This window comes from Elephas maximus, chromosome 3, assembly GCF_024166365.1.
Source record: "Elephas maximus indicus isolate mEleMax1 chromosome 3, mEleMax1 primary haplotype, whole genome shotgun sequence".
Classification (NCBI taxonomy): Eukaryota; Metazoa; Chordata; class Mammalia; order Proboscidea; family Elephantidae; genus Elephas; species Elephas maximus.
In genome coordinates this window covers 193385389-193405216 of record NC_064821.1, presented here as the reverse complement: position 1 = coordinate 193405216, position 19828 = coordinate 193385389, and the positions used below count along the sequence as shown (strand labels likewise).

At 38.5% G+C, this 19828-nt stretch overlaps 1 protein-coding gene across 5 annotated transcripts in view; it reads left to right on the top strand.

The window, feature by feature from the left end:
* ASH1L (ASH1 like histone lysine methyltransferase) overlaps positions 1–19828 on the top strand; it is a 251495-nt gene that overhangs the window by 83361 nt on the left and 148306 nt on the right. For all 5 annotated transcript variants that reach the window (XM_049880709.1, XM_049880707.1, XM_049880710.1 and 2 more), the window contains one exon: positions 8235–12795. In XM_049880709.1, the coding sequence (XP_049736666.1) occupies positions 8235–12795 (4561 nt within the window). The remainder of the gene's footprint in view (positions 1–8234; positions 12796–19828) is intronic.

Genomic DNA, 19828 nt, shown 5'->3' with positions numbered 1-19828 from the left:
ACACACATATTTAGTAAGCTTTATTAGTGCTTTGATTTTCATCTCTTTTTTCGCTGCTACATCTTTTTCAAAAACTGCTTTGTTTTCTTGATCTTGTAGCTATGACTCCATTTCTATTTCTCTGGCTTTTTTATGCCAATTGGTTTGAATTTCTCTCTTCCTGTTCTGTTTTAAACCCATTCCAATCAGGTTTTGCCCTTTCATATTACAGAAATTGCTGCTGCATGGTCACCAGTGACCCCCCTACCCCCCCGCCCCACACAATGCTGAATCCAACAGACAAATCTATGTTCTCATTGCTACTTGACCTACTACTAATGTCACTCATTTCCAGAATTTTCATGTTCTTCTTTTGAGTTCCAGGATACCATACATTCTCACTCACTCTGTCATTTTCTCTCCCTCCCCCTTCCTGGTTCCTCAGTCTTTGCTGGTTCCTCTTCGCCTTCCCTATTTCAGTGTTGTAGTTTGGAGTCACTTTTTTGTTCTTTACTCTTCTGTTTACATTCACTCGCACTTGGTTATGTCAACCAGTCACGAAGCTTTAAATATCTATATGCCATTCACTTTTAAATTTGAATCTTCTCTGATCTCTCCCCTGACCTTCAGGCCCCAACTTACAATTGACATTTCTCTTTGGATGTTTTATACACATTTCAACCTTAACATTTGCAAAAATAAACTCCTGATAGTCATTTTCAGCCCTCTTTCAACATAGTCTTTGTTATCTTCTTAACACTTCCCCTGCTTCTGTCCTAGTGTAAGCTACTATCAACTCTGTTCAAGATAAGTGCTATAGCTTCCTAAGAAGACTCCTTGCTTCTACCCTTGTTTTCTTATAACCTTATCAAGAGAGTAGCTAGGAGTCATATTTGAAAATGTAAGTAAAGCTATGTCATTCTTTGCTCAAAAGCTTCCAGCGCTTCCCCATTTCACTCAGAGTCAGAACTCAGATCTTTATAGTGTCGCACAGGTACCTCCATACTATAGCCTCACACACCTCTCTGATCACATACGTTATTCTCCCACTTAGTCACACAGTTTCTGCCACATTAGTATTCTTGTTGTTCCTGCCAGGTTCCTCACTTTGTCTTTGCTTAGATGTTACTTGATCAGTGAGGCCTACCCCGTCACATGACTTAATTTTGTAAACGCCCCCCTAGAACTCCCAGTTGTCTTATATTTTTCCCAGAGCAGTTACTACCTCTTAATAAATAATTGTTTAAAATTTATTATGTTTTACTTCATTGTACACCACACACATACACACACACACCCACACACACCCTCACACTAGAATATAAACTCCATTCACATTGTCATCGAGTCGATGCTGAAACGTGGCAACCCCGTATATACAGAGCGCAACTACTCCTTAGGGCTTTCTTGAATGCGATCTTTATGGAAGCAGATTGCCAGGCCTTCTCTGGCACCACTGGGTGGGTTTGAATCACTAGCCTTTCAGTTAGTAGTCAAGTGCAAACCATTTGCACCACGCAGGACCTCTAAATTCCGTGCGGGCAGGGGTTTTGTCTTTATTGTTACATGGTATAGCCTTTGTAAATTAATGATAGACAATGAGCACCATTTGTCTTCAAGTTGTCATTCCTAGCGTAGTAGAGTATATGATTGTCCAATTCAAAATGGCCAATACCAGTCCATCTCAGCTCACTAATGCCTAGGATATCGATGTTTATGCATTCCATTTTCTTTTTGACGTTTTCTAGTTTTCCTAGATTCATACTAAGTACATTCCAAGTTCCGATTATTAATGGATGTTTACAGCTATTTCTTCTCATTTCGAATCATGCCACATCAGTGAATGAAGGTCCTGAAAGCATTACTCTATCCATGTCATTAAGGTCGGCTCTACTTTGAGGAGGCAGCTCTTCCCCAGTGATCCTTTGAGTGCCTTCTAACCTCGGGGGCTCATCTTCCGGCACTATATCAGACAGTGTTCCACTGCTGTTCATAAGGTTTTCACTGGCTAATGCTTTTCAGAAGTAGACTGCCGGGTCCTTCTTCCTAGTCTGTCTTAGTCTGGAAGCTCAGCTGAAACCTATCCTCCATGGGTGAACCTGCTGGTATCTGAATACTGGTGGCATAGCTTCCAGCATCACAACAACACGCAAGCCCCCACAGTACGACAAACTGGCAGACAAACTCAAGCAAAATTTTGCAGAAGATCATTCAAAAACAGCTACAGCAGTATATTGACACGGAACTGCCAGAAATTCAGGCCAGTTTCAGAAGAGGACATAGAACCAGGGATGTCATTGCTGATGTCAGATGGATCATGGGTGAAAGCAGAGAATACCAGAAGGATGTTTACCTGTGTTTTATTGACTATGCAAAGGCATTCGACTGTGTGGATCATAACAAACTGTGGAAGAACATTGCAAAGAATGGGAATTCAGAACACTTAATTGTGCTTATGAGGATCCTTTACATAGATCAAGAGGCAGTTGTTCAGACAGAACAGGGGGATACTGATTGGTTTAAAGTCAGGAAAAGTGTGTGTCAGGGTTGTATTCTTTCACCATACCTATCCAATCTGTATGCTGAGCAAATAATCCGAGAAGCTGGACTATATGAAGAAGAACAGGGCATCAGGATTAGAGGAAGACTCATTAACAACCTGCATTATGCAGATGACACAGCCTTGCTTGCTGAAAGTGAAGAGGACTTGAAGCATTTACTAATGAAGATCAAAGGCCACAGCCTTCAGTATGGATTGTGCCTCAACATAAAACAAAAATCCTCACAACTGGGCCAACGAGCAACATCATGATAAACAGAGAAAAGATTGAAGTTGTCAAGGATTTCATTTTACTTGGATCCACAATCAACAGCCATGGAAGCAGCAGTCAAGAAATCAAAAGATGCATTGCATTGGGTAAATCTGCTGCAAAGGACGTCTTTAAAGTGTTGAAGGGCAAAGATGCCACCTTGAAGACTAGGGTGCAACTGACCCAAGCCGTGGTATTTTCAGTCGCATCATGTGCATGTGGAAGCTGGACAATGAATAAGGAAGACCGAAGAAGAGTTGACGCCTTTGAATTGTAGTGTTGGCGAAAAATATTGAATATACCACGGACTGCCAAAAGAACAAAAAAAATCCTGTCTTAGAAGAAGTACAGCCAGAATGAATGCTCCTTAGAAGCAAGGATGGCGAGACTGCGTCTTACATACTTTGGACATGTTGTCAGGAGGGATCAGCCCCTGGAGAAGGTCATCATGCTTGGCAGAGTACAGGGTCAGCGGAAAAGAAGAAGACCCTCAACAGGGTGGATTGACACAGTGGCTGCAACAATGAGCTCAAGCATAACAACGATTGTAAGGGTGGCTCAGGACCAGGCAGTGTTTCATTCTGTTGTGCATAGGGTCTCTATGAGTCGGAACCCACTCGATGGCACCTAACAACAACAACATAGCCTTTGTACTTAGTAGGCACCCAATAAATGTCTTGAATGAATGAAGAGTCAGATTGACAGCAAGCTTTTAGGACCTAGATGTCACAAATAAATGTCACCAAAAAAAAAACTTAGCTAAATAGATAAATTTACTTTATTATTACAGAGATAACTTCATATCAGTACACAAAGTTTCAGCCATTTGGAAGTGTTTGAAACTTCAAATGGATCTCAGGCTTATGTGGATGAATATATAAGAAAAAATAGCCAGAGAGGCTGATGAAAATGTTCTCAAATTAGATAATGGTGATGGTTATACAACTCTTGAGTGTACTAACAACCACTACAAACACTTTCAAAGGGCGAATTATATGGTATGTGAAGTTTATCTCAATAATGTTGTTATGAAATAAATAGCCAGAAAATTTTTATAGGAATACAAAAAGGAAAAAAATAGTCATTTAAGTATGAAAACATAAAGTTACAGCATCAGTACATTGCATTACTGGCTCTGGCATTAACTTAAAGACTAATGAAACAAAATGGAGAGCTTAGAAAAAGACCCAAATAGGAACGTAGTTGTTATGAGTTGCCATCAAGTTTGCTCCGACTCATGGCAACCTTATGTATAACACAACCAGGGCTTCGAACAAGTTCTTCCGGTTCAGTCATAACTAAGGGAATGACACGAGAACAGACCTGAATTTTTAAAATTCTGGTGAACCAGAATGGGAAAAGTTTATGCTAGAAACTTCATTTCCCTCTTAGAAAACAAGGGCAGAATAAGTTGTGCATAGCAACCAAATCTCTTGGCCATCAGATTTTGCACAGTCAGAAACAGCAGTGCTTCACACAGATATGGCAGCCAACCATGCTACTTTGAATGTATGTCACTCTGCTCAGTCCTGGCGATAACCCAGTTTCACACATTAGGCTCCTCAAAGGGCTCACTGCGCCTCTTCCGAGTCTCCCATTCCAGGGCTTCAACCTGTAATTTTTCTTTCAGTTATAGTTCCAAATCACCCAAATTTTAAAAATTCGGGTCTGTTCTGATTCACCTTGTTGGCCAGGGCAGAACCAGTTCGAATCCCTGAACAGAACCAAACATTGCTTGGTCCTGTGCCATCTTCATAATCATTGGTATGTTTGAGTCCATTGTTGTTGCTCTTGTGTCAGTCCATCTCATTGAGGGTTTTCCTTGTTTTTGTTGCTCCTCTACTTTACCAAACATGATTTCCTTTTCTGATGGTTGGTATTTCCTGATGATGGTTCCAAATTAAGCAGTTCAAAGTTCACCATCCTCCCTTATAAGGATCATTTTGGTTGTATTTCTTCTAAAGACTAATTTGTTCATTCTTTTGGCATTACATGGTATGTTAACATTCTTCGCCAACACCACAGCTCAGACACGTCCATTCTTTTTCTGTGCGTATGAGGTGATTGAAAAGACCATAGCTTGGGTCAGATTCACCTTAGTCATCAAAGGAACTTCTTTTTAAAACTTTAAAGAGGTCTTTTGCTGCAGATTTGCCCAGTGCAGTACATCCTTTGATTTCTTGACTGATGCTTCCATGAATGTTGATTGTTGATCTGAGTAGAATGTTATCTTTGACAACTTCAGCTTTTTCTCAGTACTATCATGATGTTGTTTATCATAGGAGTACATGATAAATGTATTTCATATCAGTAAGCATGAAATGAGTGAGTAATGGAAATACTCTTAGAACAACTGGCCAACTTTGTGGTAAGAAGAGCTTCATTCTTCCTCACTGATGTACAGTTAAAAAAAATTAAACTGTAAAAGCATTAATAGAAAATGCCATGAAGATTATATTCTTGAGGAGAACCAGATCTTTCCAAATATGATATGAAATCAAAACTATAAAGCAAAAGAGATTATTTTACTTACTGTAGTAGGTAAGAGCTTTGGCTCTGAAATCAGATTAGGTGCAGATCATACCTCAGACACTTACTGGTTAAGTGACCTTGAGCAGGTTATCTAACATAAACTACTACTTCTTTATTAAATGCATCTAATTAGTAACTGCATCATATGGTTGTTGTGGGGATAAATGGCATACAACATATGAGGTACTTAGTACAGTCGTTCATATGTATTTGAATACATAAAAGTTTTTAACTTCCTTATGATATAGGGTCGCTATGAGTCGGAATCGACTCGACGGCAGTGGGGTTTTGGTTATGATATAAATAATAGGAGATAAAATATGTATATGCATAAATATAAAGGAAGCAGATGACCGGGCCTTGCAAGGTTCCACTAGGTGCGTTTGACCCGCCCACCTTTAGGTTAGCGGTGGAGCATAAACCATATGTGCCACCTAGGGACATTTAAAGAAAATGTAGTTTTCTGTCAGCCATTGGTAATATTGTGCTCAGTGTTGGGTGCCACATGTAAAGGGGAATACTGACAAACAGACATGGTTAGCAGAGAATGGCTAGAGAGAAGTGAACCTGCTTGTGATGGTTGAGTTCAAATGTGTGAAAAATTAGAGACACATACCTATCACCAGGATCATCTTGTGCATTTACTCTCTCATCCTTGGAAAAAGCCATTTCTACAACGATCCCTGCCTTTTTTAATTGGAAATGGTATTTAGAGGTTCCTCTTAAATTACAGAGTTTTTCATTGCTACTGGACTGTCAGTGGTCTTTAAGAATCTCATTGCATAGAGCTAGGAAATAGTTATTTTTAAAAAAGACTTCATATATTCTAATTCAAGCTTAAAATTACGGGGTTTTTACTTCTTTAATATTTTAATTTGTATCTCTTTTCTTCCTACTCTGAAAATTTTGGATCCAAATGTGATTCACATACTTACTTGGTCCATCTGTCTGTCTAGCGTTGCTATGAGTCGGAATCAACTTGACGGTAACAGGTTTTTTTAAATCTGTCTAGGTTCAGAATAACTATCAATATTACCGCTAATATCATGCTAACTAAATACAATTTAAGATTTCTTCATGGGTAATTTTTTAGTCTTTAGAATGTACAGTGAGAATATTGTGTTTTAAAGTAATAGAAAATAATTATTATTCATACAGTTATAAAAATAATTTGATGTAGAATTAGATGCATTGTTTTCAATATTACAGATTCTAGGATTCTTTTCTTGAGGATATAATTTTGTTTCTTGGCTATGTAAAACATTCATTTACTTAGTTCCAAAGTAAAAACCCTAAAATAAAGCACATGCAGAGATGTCTAGCTTCCAGCTCTGTTTACTCCCCCATAGGTAAAATTTTTATTAATTTTTGGTTTATTCCATTTTTTTTTAATATAATGAGGTATGTATATATACTATTATTTCTCCCTCCCCATCTTATACAAAAGGTAGCATATTAAAACCACTGTACCAAACCTTGCTTTTTCATCTAGCAGTATATCCTGGAGATCACTCCATAGTAGTGTACTGATATCTTCTTCCTTTTTTTTTTTTTTGCAGTTTCATAGTATTCCATTGTACAGACGTACGTTAGTTTATTCAGCCAGCCCTCTGAAAATGATCATTTGGTTATTTTCAGACTTTTACTATTAAAAATAGTGGTGCAGTTTAATAGCACTGTGCAGACATTATTTTATATTTTTCTTAGTGCATCTTGGGATAGATCCTAAAAGTGGGATTCCTAGATCAAAGAAAAAAAAAAAGATCAAAAGGTATGGTTAAATACAGATGGCATTTTTATAGCTATTACCAAATTCCCTTCCATAAGGGTTATGCCATTTTGCATGCAGTACATTTCTGTATATGCTTGGATCTGTTTGGGGGTTTCCATCCTATTCCATCGGCTCTTTTTTTTTTTTTTTTTTTCATGTGTCAGTTCTATACTGTTTTAATGATAAGTGTTTTACAATATATTTTAATATTTGCTAAGGTTATTGCCACCTCTAAATATACTTTTTGTTTTTTAATTTTCCTGGCAATTCTTGCTTGTCTGTTGTCCAAAAGAACGTTTAATTAACTTTTCTAGTTCCCAAAGAAAGCCTGGTGGTATTGTTAATGGGATTGCATTAAAATTATGAATTTGCTTAGGGAAAATTGTCATCTTTATGATGTCTTTTTATCCACAGACATAGCGTGTGTTTACATTTGTTTTAATCTACATTTAAGTCTTTCATGACTTTTTTATAGTTAGGAAGAACTTAAAGTAAAACAGACTATTGTGTGAAGTAGTGAATTCATTTGTAAAGTATATAGTGAAGATGATTCATGCATTAGATACCGATATACAATAAATAACTCTAAGATTTTACATAAAAACACAGTCTTATATTCATGCCTTTTCTTGTCTCTTCCTCTCACATTAATAGAGATTTACTGTTCATTCTAGAGCATAAATGAGAGTTAAAGGAGTGAAAGTAAATCAGGAAGTGTTCTGTATTGGTTTGTAATCATTGAAGTCAATGAAGGAAGTAGGCATTGAACTATTATTTTAAAAGATGCCTGTGGGTTATTGTAGCTAAGAATATTTTTCTTCAAAAACAGTACATTTGTATGTTTAATATGTATTTAATCGATCAGCCAAAATTACGATGAAAGTAGAGACTGCTTTTTTTTTAAAACAATGTCAAAAAGTCAACAAAAATAATATCTTGATACCCTCCACTTTAGCAGCAGATGAACTAATAGACTGAACTTTGCAAGGGCAAGGATGGGATTTTAGTTAGATTTTTAAAATCTCTGTTGCCATGCTACCTTATACCTGATAAATGGTCAATTAGCTTGTTGAGTTGTAATGCTAAATTGAAGTGGTATAAGGTTTACTCTCTCTGAAACCTTTTTCTTGTTCAAATTTTAGGATCCTTCAAAGTTGTACAAGAAAGCAGGTGATGTTGCAGCCATTCAATCCCAGTCTGAAGACAGCATCCATCTTCATTCACAGGGAGAAAACAATCCTTTGTCTAAGAAGCTTTCTCCAGTGCACTCAGAAATGGCAGATTACATTAATGCAACACCATCTACTCTTGTTGGTGGCCGGGATCCTGATTTAAAGGATCGAGCATTACTTAATGGAGGAGCTAGTGTAACAGAAAAGTTGGCACAGCTCATTGCTACTTGTCCTCCTTCTAAGTCTTCCAAAACAAAACCGAAGAAATTAGGAACTGGCACTACAGCAGGATTGGTTAGCAAAGATTTGATCAGGAAAGCAGGCATTGGCTCTGTAGCTGGAATAATACATAAGGACTTAATTAAAAAACCAGCTATCAGCACAGCAGTTGGATTGGTAACTAAAGATCCTGGGAAGAAGCCAGTGTTTAATGCAACTGTAGGATTGGTCAGTAAGGACTCTGTAAAAAAACTGGGAACCAGCACTACAGCGGTATTCATTAATAAAGACTTGGGCAAAAAAACAGGGACTATCACTACCGTAGGACTGATGAGCAAGGATTCAGGAAAGAAGCTAGGAATTGGAATTGTTCCAGGTTTAGTGAATAAAGAATCTGGCAAGAAGTTAGGACTTGGCACGGTAGTAGGGTTGGTTAATAAAGACTTGGGAAAGAAATTGAGTTCTACTGTTGGTCTGGTGGCCAAGGACTGTGCAAAGAAGATTGTAGCAGGTTCAACAATGGGATTGGTTAATAAGGACATTGGAAAGAAACTAGTGACTTGCCCTATGACAGGACTGGTCAGTAAAGAGGCCATAAACCTTAAAGCTGAAGCACTGCTCCCCACTCAGGAACCACTTAAGGCTTCTTGTAGTACAAACATCAGTAGTCATGAAAATCAGGAACTTTCTGAATCCCTGAAAGACAACACCACCAGCAAAACTTTTGAGAAGAATGTTATACGGCAGAGTAAAGACAGCATATTAGAAAAGTTCTCGGTTCGTAAAGAAATTATTAATTTGGAAAAAGAAATGTTTAATGAAGGAACATGCATTCAGCAAGACAATTTCTCATCCAGTGAAAGGGGGTCCTATGAAACTTCAAAGCATGAAAAGCAGCCTCCCGTATATTGCACTTCTCCGGACTTTCAGATGGGAGGTGCTTCTGATGCATCTACAGCTAAATCGCCTTTTAGTGCAGTAGGAGAAAGCAATCTCCCTTCCCCATCACCTACAGTATCTGTTAATCCTTTAACCAGAAATCCCCCTGAAACTTCTTCACAGCTGGCTAATCCGTTACTTTTAAGTCGTACCACAGAACTAATGGAAGAAATTTCTGGATCTGTTGCAAAGAATCAGTTTACTTCTGAGAGTGCCCACTTGAACATTGGTCATAGGTCCATGGGTCATAGCATGAATATTGACTGTAAAGGGATTGATAAGGAGCTAAATGATTCAAAAACTACACATATAGATATTCCAAGAATAAGCTCTTCCCTGGGAAAAAAGCCGAGCCTGGCTTCTGAATCCAGTATTCATACAATTACCCCTTCGGTTGTTAACTTCACTAGTTTGTTTAGCAACAAGCCCTTTCTAAAACTTGGTGCAGTAACTGCATCAGACAAACACTGCCAAGTTGCTGAAAGCCTAAGCACTAGTTTGCAGTCCAAACCGTTAAAAAAAAGGAAAGGAAGAAAACCTCGGTGGACTAAAGTGGTGGCAAGAAGCACATGCCGGTCTCCAAAAGGGCTAGACTTAGAAAGATCAGAGCTTTTTAAAAATGTTTCATGTAGCTCACTCTCAAGTAGTAATTCTGAGCCCGCCAAGTTTATGAAAAATATTGGAGCATCTTCATTTGTAGATCATGACTTTCTTAAACGCCGGTTGCCAAAGTTGAGCAAATCCACAGCTCCATCTCTCGCTCTCTTAACTGACAGTGAAAAACCATCTCATAAGTCTTTTGCTACTCACAAACTACCCTCCAGTATGTGTGTCTCTAGTGACCTTTTGTCTGATATTTATAAACCTAAAAGAGGAAGACCTAAAGCAAAGGAGATGCCTCAACTGGAAGGTCCCCCTAAAAGGACTCTGAAAATCCCAGCCTCTAAAGTTTTTTCTTTACAGTCTAAGGAAGAGCAAGAACCTCCAATTTTACAGCCAGAAATTGAAATTCCTTCCTTTAAGCAAAGTCTGTCTGTGTCTCCTTTTCCCAAAAAGAGAGGCAGGCCTAAGAGACAGATGAGGTCACCAGTCAAAATGAAGCCACCTGTACTGTCAGTGGCTCCATTTGTTGCCACTGAAAGTCCAAGCAAGCTGGAATCTGAAAGTGACAACCAGAGAAGTAGCAGTGATTTCTTTGAGAGCGAGGACCAGCTTCAGGATCCGGATGATCTAGATGACAGTCATAGGCCAAGCCTCTGTAGTATGAGTGACCTTGAGATGGAGCCTGATAAAAAAATTAGCAAGAGAAACAATGGACAATTAATGAAAACGATTATCCGCAAAATAAATAAAATGAAGACTTTGAAGAGAAAGAAACTGTTGAATCAGATCCTTTCAAGCTCTGTAGAATCAAGTAATAAAGGGAAAGTGCAATCCAAACTCCATAATACAGTGTCAAGTCTTGCTGCCACATTTGGCTCTAAATTGGGCCAACAGATAAATGTCAGTAAGAAAGGAACAATTTACATAGGAAAGAGAAGGGGTCGAAAACCGAAAACTGTCCTAAATGGCATTCTTGCTGGCAGCCCTACCAGCCTTGCTGTCCTTGAGCAAACAGCTCAGCAGGCAGCTGGGTCAGCATTAGGACAGATCCTCCCCCCTTTACTGCCATCAGCTGCTGGTAGTTCTGAGATTCTTCCATCACCTATCTGCTCTCAGTCTTCTGGGACTAGTGGAGGTCAGAGCCCTGTAAGCAGTGATGCAGGCTTCGTTGAACCCAGTTCTGTGCCGTATTTGCATTTACACTCCAGACAGGGCAGTATGATTCAAACTCTTGCAATGAAGAAGGCCTCAAAAGGACGGAGGCGATTATCTCCTCCAACTTTGTTGCCAAATTCCCCCTCGCACTTAAGTGAACTCACATCTTTGAAAGAAGCAACTCCATCCCCAATTAGTGAGTCTCATAGTGATGAGACCATTCCCAGTGATAGTGGAATTGGAACGGATAATAACAGTACATCAGACAGGGCAGAGAAATTTTGTGGGCAAAAAAAGAGACGACATTCTTTTGAGCATGTTTCTTTGATCCCCCCTGAAACCGCCACAGTCCTGAACAGTCTTAAAGAAAAACATAAACACAAATGTAAGCGCAGAAATCATGATTACCTCAGCTTTGACAAGATGAAAAGGCAGAAACGAAAGCGGAAAAAGAAATATCCCCAACTCCGAAACAGACAGGACCCAGACTTTCTTGCAGAGCTGGAGGAGCTAATAAGCCGCCTAAGTGAAATTCGTATCACCCATCGAAGTCATCATTTTATTCCCCGAGATCTTCTGCCAACTATTTTTCGAATCAACTTTAATAGTTTCTATACACATCCTTCTTTTCCCATAGACCCTTTGCACTACATTCGAAAACCTGACTTAAAAAAGAAAAGAGGGAGACCCCCTAAGATGAGGGAGGCAATGGCCGAAATGCCTTTTATGCACAGCCTTAGTTTTCCTCTCTCCAGTACTGGATTCTATCCCTCTTATGGCATGCCTTATTCTCCTTCACCACTTACAGCTGCTCCCATAGGACTAGGTTACTATGGAAGGTATCCCCCCACCCTTTATCCACCTCCTCCATCTCCTTCTTTCACCACCCCACTTCCACCTCCTTCCTATATGCATGCTGGTCATTTACTTCTAAATCCCACCAAATACCATAAGAAAAAGCATAAGCTACTTCGACAGGAGGCCTTTCTTACAACCAGCAGGACTCCCCTCCTTTCCATGAGTACTTACCCCAGTGTCCCTCCTGAGATGGCCTATGGTTGGATGGTTGAGCACAAACACAGGCACCGTCACAAACACAGAGAGCACCGTTCTTCTGAGCAGCCCCAGGTTTCCATGGACACTGGCTCTTCCAGATCTGTCCTGGAGTCTTTGAAGCGCTATCGATTTGGGAAGGATAGTGTCGGAGAGCGATATAAACATAAGGAAAAGCACCGGTGTCACCTGTCCTGTCCTCATCTTTCTCCTTCAAAAAGCTTAATAAACCGAGAGGAACAGTGGGTCCACCGAGAGCCCTCAGAATCGAGTTCATTGGCCTTGGGATTGCAGACTCCTTTACAGATTGACTGTTCAGAAAGTTCTCCAAGTTTATCCCTTGGTGGATTCACTCCCAACTCTGAGCCAGCCAGCAGTGATGAACATACAAACCTTTTCACAAGTGCAATAGGCAGCTGCAGAGTTTCAAACCCAAACTCCAGTGGCCGGAAGAAATTAACTGACAGCCCTGGACTCTTTTCTGCACAGGACACTTCGTTAAATCGGCCTCACAGAAAGGACCCACTGCCTTCCAATGAAAGGGCAGTACAGACCCTGACAGGTAAGAGGGTTATTTTGTTGTTTTTTATTAGTGTTTGAGAAATAGATTATGTTGCCCTCTGGTTACATGTAGATGAACTTTTAACAGATCTGCCATCTTTGTTTTTATAAATGTATTTTGAAATCTTTTTTCAACATTATTTTCCTTAGGTATTAGAATTAAGATAAGGTATATTGTTGCCTTGATTTAGTGGTTTGAGAAGGAATCACTGGGTAAAGCAAACGGCTAAGCACGGGACTACTAACCTAAAGGTTGGCGGTTCAAACCTGTCCAGAGATGCCTTGGAAGACAGGCCTGACGATCTGCTTCTGAAAGGTCACAGCGTTGAAAACCCTACGGAGCAGTTCTACTCCACACACATGAGGCCGCCATGAGTTGGAATTGACTCGACGGCAACTAACAACCAAGTGTTTTGAGAAGTATAATTATCAAAGCAAAATACACATACAGAGAGAAGTTTAGAAAATTAGAATAAATGATTTGTCTTTCTCATACAAAAAATATGACACAACTTCTTTAGTGAGAGATGGCTCGTAGATATTTCTTAGTAGCTATGTAGGCTTTTTAAGAGATACTAATCTAATTACATATACTTCCGTGTTACAGGAAGAATATGTTGTTGACCTTGCATGTCTCATAATGGAAGTCCAGGCATTGGAAAACGTCAATCCGTTATAAAATCTAACTGAATATTCAGAGACTTCATTTGCAGAGTACTTTTAGGCTGTGTTTCTGCCTTTACAGTATTCCTGTGAGTTAGATTTAGATGTTTCCAAAACAAACCCTCTTAAAAATTGGTTTTCTCTTAAGTTGCCATATTATGCCGTTAGTGAGCTTTTTTTTTTTTTTTGCTAAACACCCTAGGGTATATTCTTTGATAGTTTTTACTGATTACTAATCAAAAAATGTAAAAATAATTGAGGTCAATAACTTCCTGGGCTAAGCTGCGGGATATTCCAAAGTGCATTTTTCCTTCCACTCACTCCCGTCCCTGGTGCTGATGTATATCTACTATAGTGCTACAAAAAAAATCAAAGGAGCTATTTATATCCAAAAATGTAATTCAAATATCTTCATTAGTTCATGTTATAAAATCATCAGTCTAATGACCTCGTTAGTTGAGAAATTATTATTGTCTCCATCAATTTTAGTCAGTCTTATTTTTGCCAATCATATGTCTGTTTTTATTGCAGTAGCTTCACAATGTTAAACACAGCAGTGTAGTTTCAAGATAAATGCTAGTTTTTATCTAACTGTTCACGTCTATGAAAATGACTTTGTCTTGGATGAAACTTCATTCTTCCATCTCAGAACTTACAGTAATTTGTTAATGTCTAATATATTTTATCTTCATTAAAGTTACTTCAGTAAGATATATAAAGACATGAAACAAATAATTTAGATAATGCATTTGTAACATCTAGGAAGTGTCTTTTAAGAACTGAGACTAAGATGAAAAACAAGAAATAGGAGGCATTGACCGTTCAAACAAAAGATGTCCCTAAGTCAGGTGTTCTTTATCAGGAACCTCAAACCTAAAGGGTTTATAAAATCCATGAACCCTCAAATGTTGTATGTATACTTGTGTGAAACCGCAATATCCCTTCCTATATAAAAAAAAATATATATATATATATATATAATAGGAATAGTAGATTTATTTTGAGGAGTAGATGAGATTCTAGTTCTTAGCACAGTGATTTGCACATACTAAGCACACAGACGGCAATGGGTAATGAGTTAAACACACAGATGCTTGTTGCTGTTATTATTCCCCCAAAAGATTAAAAATGTTTGCTTGAGGGGAAAAGATAAACCTCTAAGGGACAAAGAGTTTTTGTTGCTGATTTTCATTTTTCCTGAACTTTTGAAAAATAAAAATTATCTTAGAGAAGTTTTGGGCTCTTTAGTTTTTAGGAGCCCTGGTGCACAGTGGTTTAGGAGCTTAGCTGCTAACCAAAAGGTCGGCAATAACAAAGTGATAAAGAGGAAAATGCAAATCCTAAACTTTAACTAGGTTCATTCAACGAATTTTGGACAAATATTTAATCAACAATAATTCCTGGATAAGGTGGCACAAACAGTTAAGCACTCAGCTGTTAACCAAAAGTTAGAGTTTCAGATCCACCCAGAGGGTTCTTGGCTGTCTACTTCCAGAGGGTCACAGCCATTAAAAACTCTGTGGAGTGCGGTTCTACTCTGAAACAAGCAAAGTCACCGTGACTCAGAATCAACTCAATGGCAGCTTGGCTTAGTGTATGTCAGCCATTCTACTTTGTGGGCCCTTGTTATATAATAGGGAACAAAGCACACAGGTTCATTGTTCTTATGGAACTCATAGTAGAGGAGATGGCTCTAAACAAGAAAATTATACCTTAAAAGGGTGATAAGCACTATAAAAAGAGACCGTGTGTATGTGTACAGGATTCTGTGAGAGCATGCAATGGGTGGCCTAACTTAGAGAAGGCTTCCCTTAGAAAGTCCCCCAAAACTGGAATCTGAAGAATGAGCAACAGTTAGCTGGGTAGACAGAATTCCATTCATGCATTCACTTACTCATTTATTTAGCAAAGCAGTTAATGAACTTCAGACACATCCAGCACTGTTCTACTCACTGGTATATAGCAGAGAACAAAGATACAACACCTGCCCTAACTAACTTTTAGCTTGTTGAAGGAAGACAAACAGTATAGTGATAAGCAAAAAATAATGGCATAATTGAGAAAGATGCTGTAAAGTTAAGAATTAACAGTGTTACGGTGAAGAATAAAGAGGAGGAATTTATTTAGAGATTTTAGAAATGGCCTGAGGATGAAAAAACTGAGACCTGAAGGATGAGAAGCCACCAGCTTCTTAAGCAGAGGTTGCGTGAAGAGCAAGTTTGAAGACCGTGAACTGAGAAAGAGCATAGACCTTAGAGAAACTGAAAAAAAGTTCATTGTGGAAGGAGAGGGAGTACAAAAAAGAAAATTAGGAAAGAAGGAAGGAGCAAGTCAGACCATATATTAAGAATTTTGAATTTTATATTAAGAGCAGTCCCTCATAGGCAGGAGAGTATTGTTTATAGATTTTTATTTTTAGAAGAACAGCCTGGCTCCTGTTTCGAACACTGAATTGGAGAGGACAAAAAATAGTTATAGGGAAACCAGTTAGGCTGTCGCAGTACTCTGGATGAGATGATAGCGTTAGACCAGTGTGGTGATAGGCTTTTGTTTGAAGATTTGGGGATTCACTTCTGAAAAATCAGCCATTGAAAACCCTATGGAGCACAGTTCTACTCTTAACACACATGGGGTCACCATAAGTTGGCATCCACTCAGCAGCAGCTGGTTTTAGTAAGATATATGGATTTATAGCTCAAAAGAGAGGTATAGCCTGAAACTTAAGTTTTAGGTGAGTATTGAAGCCGTGAGAAAAGGTGATAATGTTCGGGTGAGCACACTGACTTGCTTAAAGAAGGTGTAGTCAGGAGTATCAGATGCTACAGAGGTTAGTTAAATGAGGACAGAAAATAGACAGTTGACATCAGTTAGGTTGTCTTTGGTGATCTGAGTGCAGTTTCCATATGACATGTAAGATTTCTGGGGGTTAAGAAATGAATGGGAAGTGAGGAAATGGCAGACAGCTAAAACTATTCTTACAGCTATAAATATTGCTGTTTTTTTTGTTGTTGTTTTTTCTGTTTTTCTTCTGCAGCAATCCTGACTGGTTTATTGTTTACTTTTATAGTTACATATTCTGTCAAAGAAATAATTGCATTCTGTCAATCTGTGATAGTTTTGGTACCATGTAGTTTTTTTCTTAAAGTATAAAAACAGTGTAACTACTTGTTATTTTAAATTGACTTCCTCAGTCTTCAGTTGATTTTTTTCCATACTTACCTTGAATGTAGATTCATTTTACTTTATTTGCTGTTCTAGTGGAATGTCCAAAAAAACTACCATGCCATGTATTGTAAAATTGTCAGTCACATTCGGGGTAGTATTATCCTGAAAGATCTCACAATGTCCAAAGCTGAAACAATTTAAGCAACAAAATAAATAACAGTATCGGATTATAACCCAAATAATATCTGAGCGTACATGCTGATATAAATAAATAATTGAATAAATAAAAATTTTACAGAGGAATTCCAGATAATATATGTAGATCCTTTCCCCTATAGGAGATGGAGCTTAATTCCCCACTTCTTGATGATGAGCTGGATGTAGTGACTCACTTTCAAAGAACAGAGTATGGAAAGGGAAAAATAGTACTTCTCAGTGAAGAAGTCTGGCAGACCAAGTGGTCAAGGTTAACTTCACCAATAATAAGTCATGCTGATATCATGTACCCACTGATGTGATGTGATGAAAAAGCTACTTCATCTTTTTAATATTCTTCCCAAAAACCCATAATCCCAGTCTAATCATGAGAAAACATCAGGAAAAAAAATTTGTTAAGGAATATTCTACAAAATATCTTACCAGTACTCCTTAAAGGTATCAAGGTCATAAAACACCAAAGGAAAGATTGAGGAACTATCACAGATTGCGGGAGACTGAGGAGACATGATGACAGTATGGCACCATAGATTATACCCTTGTTGTTTTTAGGTGCTGTTGAGATGGTTTTGACTCATAGTATCTCTGTGTATAATAGAATGAAACACTACCTGGTCCCGTGCCATCCTCACAGTTGTTGTTATACATGAGCCCATTGTTGCACCACTGTGTCAGTCTATCTCAATGAGGGCCTTTCTCTTTTTCACTGACCCTCTACTTTACCAAGCATGATGTCCTTCTCCAGGGACTGGTTCCTCCTGACAATATGTCCAAAGTACCTAAGACGAAGTCTGGCCACCTCATTTCTGAGGAGCATTCTGGCTGTACTTCTTCCAAGATGGATTTGTTCGTTCTTCTGACAGTCTATGGTATATTCAGTATTCTTCACCAACACTATAATTCAAGCATGTCAATTCTTTGATCTTCCTTATGTGTTGTCCAGTTTTCACATTCATATGAGGCAATTGAAAATAACATGGCTTGGGTCTGGTGCATCTTAGTCCTCAAAGTGACGTCTTTGCTTTTTAACTCTTTAAAGAGATCTGTTGCAGCAGATTTGCTCAGTGCAGTATGTCATTTGATTTCCTGACTGCTGCTGCCATGGGTGTTGACTGTGGATCCAAGTAAAATACAATCCTTGACAATGTCAGTATTTATTCCATTAATCGTGATGTTGCTTTTTGGCCCAGTTGTGAGAAGTTTTGTCTTCTTTATGTTGAGGCATAATCCATACTGAAGGCTGTAGTCTTTGATCTTCCATTAGTAAGTGCTTCAAGTCCTCTTCACTTTCACCAAGCAAGGTTGTGTCATCTGCGTAACTCGGGTCGTTAATGAGTCTTCTTCCACTTCTGATGCCCTGTTCTTATAGTCCAGCCTCTCGGATTCTTTGCTTAGCATACAGATTGCATAAGTATGATGAAAGGATACAACCCTGAATCACACTTCTGACTTTAAACCACGCAGTATCCCTATATTCTGTTCGATTGACTGCCTCTTGGTCTCTGTACAGGTTCCCCATAAGCACAGTTAAGTGTTCTGAAATTCTCATCCTTCAAATTGTTATCCATAATTTGTTATGATCCACATAGTCGAATGCCTTTAAATAGTCGATAAAACACAGGTAAATATCTTTCTTTCTGGTATCCTGTGCTTTCAGCCAGCATCTATCTGATACCAGCAGTGATGTCCCTTGGTCCACGTGCTCTTCTGAGTCCAGCTTGAACTTCTGGCATTTCCCTGTCAATATACTGCTGCAGCCACTTTTGAATTATCTTCAGCAAAATTTTGTTTGTGATGTTAATGATGTCAGTCAGTTGGCCCGGTAGTTGTCTTCCAAATTTCCTGACATAGACAAGCGAGCATCTCCAGCGCTGCATCTGTTCATTCAAACATTTCAATTGGTTTTCCATCAATTTCTGGAGCCTTGTTTTTTGCAGTGCCTTCAGTTCAGCTCGGACTTCTTCCTTCATTACCATCAATTCTTGGTCATATGCTGCCTCCTGAAATGGTTGAATGTCGACCAGTTCTTTTTGGGACAGTGACTCTGTGTATTCCTTCTATCCTCTTTTGATGCTTCCTGCAGCATTTAATATTTTCCACTTAGAATCTTTCAGTATTGCAACTTGAGGCTCAAAATTTTTTTTTTTTTTTCCAGTTCTTTCTGCTTGAGAAATGCTGATCGTGTCATTCCTTTTTGGCTTTCAATCTCCAGGTCTTTGCACATGTCAGTACGTTGTCTTCTCGAGCCGCCGTTTGAAACCTTCTGTTCTCTTACACCATCATTTCTTCCTTTCGCTTTAGCGATCCATGTTCAAGAGCAAGTTTCAGAGTCCCTCCTGACATCCATTTTGGCCTTTTCTTTCCTGTCTTTTTAATGACCTCTTGCTTTCTTCATATATGATGTCCTTGATGTCAGTCCACGACTGGTCTTGTCTTTGGTCATTAGTATTCAGTGCATTAAATCTATTCTTAAATGGTCTCTGAATTCAGGTGGGGTATACTCAAGGTTGTATTTTGGTTTTCGTGGACTTGTTTTAATTTTCCTCAGCTTCCACTGGAAACTTGCAGATTGGACCCTAGAACAGGAAGATAACATCAGTGGAAAAATTGGTGGAATCTGAATAAAGTCTGGAAGTTGGTTAATAGTATCCTACTAATATTAATTTCTTAGTTTTCACAAATGTTACATAGTTATGTAACATGTTAACATTCAGGGAAGCTGGGTGAAGGATATTTGAGCATTCTCTCTGTACTATTTTTATAACTTTTCTGTAAATCTAAAATCATTCCAAAATAAAGAAGTTATTTTTTTTTTAAACGGTGTACAAATTTTTAAGTAAATTATATCTCAAACTCTTTGAGGAAAAATAAAAAAGATTATTTACTATTTCTATTGAATGGATTTACCATAACTGGTAGTTGGCATAAAACAGGCATATTTGATAAATTATGGTGATACAAGTTTTAGGAAAATAAATGGGATCATTGCA